Genomic DNA, 4,054 nt, shown 5'->3' on the forward strand with positions numbered 1-4,054 from the left:
TAATTTATTCATCAGATCAGCAGTGACCTGTGGGATGCACAACTGCAGAGCTGACCCACAACATGGTGTGTTCTTAGGTCAAATGTCCACAAGATGTCGACATTGCTGTGTGTCTTGAGTCTCGTCTCAGACAGGTGAACTACTGATGTATCAGTCAGGCTCTGTATTAGCCTTATGAATAGTAAAGGAATACTTATAGGAATATTTTATGGATCACATTGTTCAAAATGCCAAATGTAGTTAGTTACATCTGCTTTATTTGAGGAAAAATAATCCTTTATTTTGAGTATAAAAATAACAGACATCTGATGAACACATACATTCTCATGCACTTGCATTTTACTGTATTTGTATATGATCTTGCAGTTGATTTGTACAGTATTTCAGAGTCAGTGTTGTGTTTTTTCCCACTGTTGGTGTTTCACACAAGAATCTGGAATCATTATAGGCTCCCATGTGAACTTCTGAACAGCAAACCTCTTAATAATTAAATAAACGAAGCAGCAAAGAGATAAAAACATCATGATATCAAATAATGGTATGATTATGCAGCAGAGTTACAAAACATGTCATTGGTCTTTTGCTAAGGATGTCATCACAACTCTTGTTTAGTGAAAATTTTTAAATTTGATGACTTTGGGACAACACATCAAACATTAATTTTACTGACAAAGAAAATCTAAGGGCTCGTCTTTACTGAAAGCAGTCTTGCTTTGCTGCAATCCATCTTCATTCTGAAAGTTAAAAATGTAAAAGTCTGCAAATCTTTTCAGTTTTGAAAGGAATCTGCCAAAGGTTCCTTGTGTTTACTTGCCTGAAATGACCAAATCACATCTTGAAACAAGTAAAACTACATCATCCATATTGCTCTTGGTCTTATTATGTCTTGATTTAAGACAGTTGCTACAACATTTCTGATAAGTGCATAAAAGACATGGATTATTCTCACCACAAAGGCAAAACTTTAACATAAATACAACTTTAAAAGTTAATTTAAGAGTAGTTTAACTCTGTAAATTTTACTCTATATCAGCCAAATATTGTATAATAATGAGTTTAAAGCTGAGTTGTCCAAAAAACAAAAAATAGAGAATCATCATCCAACTTTAGTCACAAAGTTTCATTGAGTCACATAAAAAAATGGAGGTTTCCAAGGTGTTTTTGATGAGCAAAATAATAATAATAATAAGAAGAAGAACTTTCCAAGGACCTTTCACATGAGAGCAACTCAATTCTATAAAGAAATGCTTCTTTTTACCTGTAATGTGAGTGGGAAAGAAAACAATCTTCCCTTTTGAGAAACAAATCAATAAAGCATTACTTTAAGAAGTCATTACATTTGAAGTAACGAGGATAGGCCAACACTGGTCATGGCTGTTTTTAAATCTATAAGTTGTCCAACACACATGTTTCACTTTCTGCGTCCTATCTTAGCCAGCAGGCGCGCGTTCTCGGCCGCCTTGGCGCGCAGGTGTTTGGCCTTGGCGACTTCGAAGAGGACGTTCATGATGTTGGTGGGGACGTCCAGGGACAGGGTCAGCCTGCTCCTCCGGTCTCCTTTGCTGCTGCTGCTGCTGTTGCGGAGCATCTGCCCTCTGAGCTTCGTCCGGCTCATGAAGCGGTAGTTCGCGGGACTTGAAGTCCTTTTTTCCCGGCTGGAGGAGGCAGAAGACGAGGAGGAGGTGGAGGAAGAGGAGGAGAGATACTCTGCGGACTGCAGGAGGGACCCCCAGCCGCCGTCCACGTCGCTCCGGACCCGGACTGCCATCTGGTCGTCGCACAGGAGGTCGGTGCGGGTGTTGTAGAGGCGGAGGCACAGGCTGGAGGTCGGCGTGCACAGGACCGAGAGCAGCAGCAGGGTCTTCAGGCACGACAGCATGCTGTTGTCTTCTGGGACCGAGGGGAAGAAAATATTCACTTTTTAAGACATTTTTTTTTTTTCAACATATTTTTTTTTTTTTACAGTCCCTAAGCGAGGGGAAGAAAATATTCACTTTTTAAAGGTTCCATATTGTAAAAAGTGAGATTTTCATGTCTTTTATATTATAAAGTAGGTTTAAGTGCTATATAAATACCGTTAAACTATCAAAACGCTCAATATACGGAGAAACACATACAGCCCGTATTTAGAAATTGTGCATTTGAAACAAGCTGTCAGGATTTCTGTCCATTTGTGATGTCACAAATATATAATATTTAGACCATTAAACAGTTTTAAACGTTAACATTCTAAATGTGTCCCAGTTTATTCCTGGTTGCAGTGTATGTGAATGTCAACAGTTGACAGGAAGTACACATGAACCCAAACTGTTACCTAGCAACGAAATTATGTTGCAATTCCGTCAAAATGCGCTAAAAAGGAGCGTTTCAGACAGAGGGGTAAATACAGGTATATTTAGGCTGACAGTATGAGGAAAATCTAGTTTTTTTTTAACATTACAGCATGTAAACGTGTTCTAGTAGGAACACAAAATACAAGTATGAACCTGAAAATGAGCATGATATGGGACCTTTAAGACATTTTTTTTTTCAACAATTTTTTTTTTTTACAGTCCCTAAGCGAGGGGAAGAAAATATTCACTTTTTAAGACATTTTTTTTTCTGTCTTTAAAATCTTAACATCTCAGTGTCCGCAACATATTTTTATTTTTAATATAAATAAATACATTTTTCTTAAATTTTTTTCTTAAAACAAGTGAGAATAAAGTGGATCTTATAATAATCAGTCTTAACATTGCTCTCACAATAACTAAACATTGAAATAGAGCAAAATGGTCTCCTCAACACTATTATAATCTCTCTTTTCTCATTAAAATAGGGTTTCAAGACTCTAATATCTTGTTTTAAGAAGAGCAAGCTCAGCTTGTGTCTTCAGAAAAGTGTCGCACAAGAACATTAAAGATAAGATAAGATAAGATATTCCTTTATTAGTCCCGCAGTGGGGAAATTTGCAGTGCACAGCAGCAAAGGGGGATAATGCAAAAAAACAAGATGCATCAGCTAACACAGTAAAAAAAAAAGAACTAAACAAAGTGTAACAAAATATGAACCATTTAAATAGAAGGAAGTATAAAAAATAGGAGCAGTATATACAGTATTGACAATAAACAGACTATTAACAAAATTGCTCAAGTGGAAAATGATATTGCACAGTGAGAATGAATGAATGAATGAATGAATGAATGAATGAATGAATGAAATTCCACCTGAAAATATCAGGTTATTGTCAGTTTTTTGGTGTGTAACATTGCTCTCACAATAACTAAACATGTTAATTTACAATGAAATAGAGCGAAATGGTCTCCTGGACACTATTATAATCTCTCTTTTCTCATTAAAATAGGGGTTTCAGGACTCTAATATCTTGTTTTAAGAAGTTCAGCTTCAGAAAAGTGTCGCACAAAAACATTATTTAATGTCTATTTTGGACCACATGGCAATGGTTTAAAAGGCAACACACATGTAAGCAATAATTTTCGCACAACTTACCACTCGTGTCCTATAATAACGAAAACAGTTAAGAGAGGTCAGCCAACACGTGTCCCCTGCAAAGAAAAACCCAAACAGGCAGAAATCCTCTGGAGTGAAAATGTGATAAGGAAATCCTGATGAAGTGATAAGTGTGTGCGGGAGGTCAGCAGCGCGCACTGTCTGACCGGCTCTTGTGTGTCTTGCTCGTCCATTCCCACTGCATGCATTTAGTAGGAGCCATCAAACTGCAGCAACTACGCCAGCAACAACGTCATCCCGTTGACAGTTGGGTTTGCTCTGAACTATCCCCATTGGTTGGGATGCAAGTGATGTAGTGGTAAATAAAAAAAATAATAATGACTTGGTAAATGTGACCTCCTGTCGGTGGAAACCAGACGTCACGACTACACATGCTAAGACAAACTTAGACTTTATCATGTACCCTTCACGTGATGGTTTTTTTACAGTAGTAAGCCTCAAATTAACACTTTGTTAGCCAATTAAAGATATTATTTTAGAACAATAGACATGTTTGGCAGGTCTGTAAGATTGCTCGTTCAGAACTGTTGACAAACCCCATTCA

The 4,054-nt window shown here is 37.3% G+C and overlaps 1 protein-coding gene across 2 annotated transcripts; it reads right to left on the reverse strand.

Annotated features, from left to right (window-relative positions):
- Positions 1 to 255: 255 nt before the first annotated feature.
- Positions 256 to 3,840, reverse strand: ucn3l (urocortin 3, like). Of its 2 annotated transcripts, none has more exons than XM_074625208.1 (2): positions 3,490 to 3,840; positions 256 to 1,887 (listed from the first exon to the last, which is right to left on the reverse strand). In XM_074625208.1, exon 2 carries the CDS (start codon positions 1,877 to 1,879, stop codon positions 1,412 to 1,414), a length of 468 nt encoding a protein of 155 aa, XP_074481309.1. In that variant the 5' UTR covers positions 1,880 to 1,887; positions 3,490 to 3,840; the 3' UTR covers positions 256 to 1,411. The 2 variants fall into 2 exon arrangements, with proteins under 2 accessions (XP_074481309.1, XP_074481308.1); XM_074625207.1 differs by having other exon boundaries at positions 256 to 1,890; positions 3,490 to 3,834.
- Between the last annotated feature and the right edge of the window lie 214 nt (positions 3,841 to 4,054).

This window comes from Sebastes fasciatus, chromosome 23 (assembly GCF_043250625.1).
Source record: "Sebastes fasciatus isolate fSebFas1 chromosome 23, fSebFas1.pri, whole genome shotgun sequence".
In the NCBI taxonomy this organism is placed as follows: Eukaryota; Metazoa; Chordata; class Actinopteri; order Perciformes; family Sebastidae; genus Sebastes; species Sebastes fasciatus.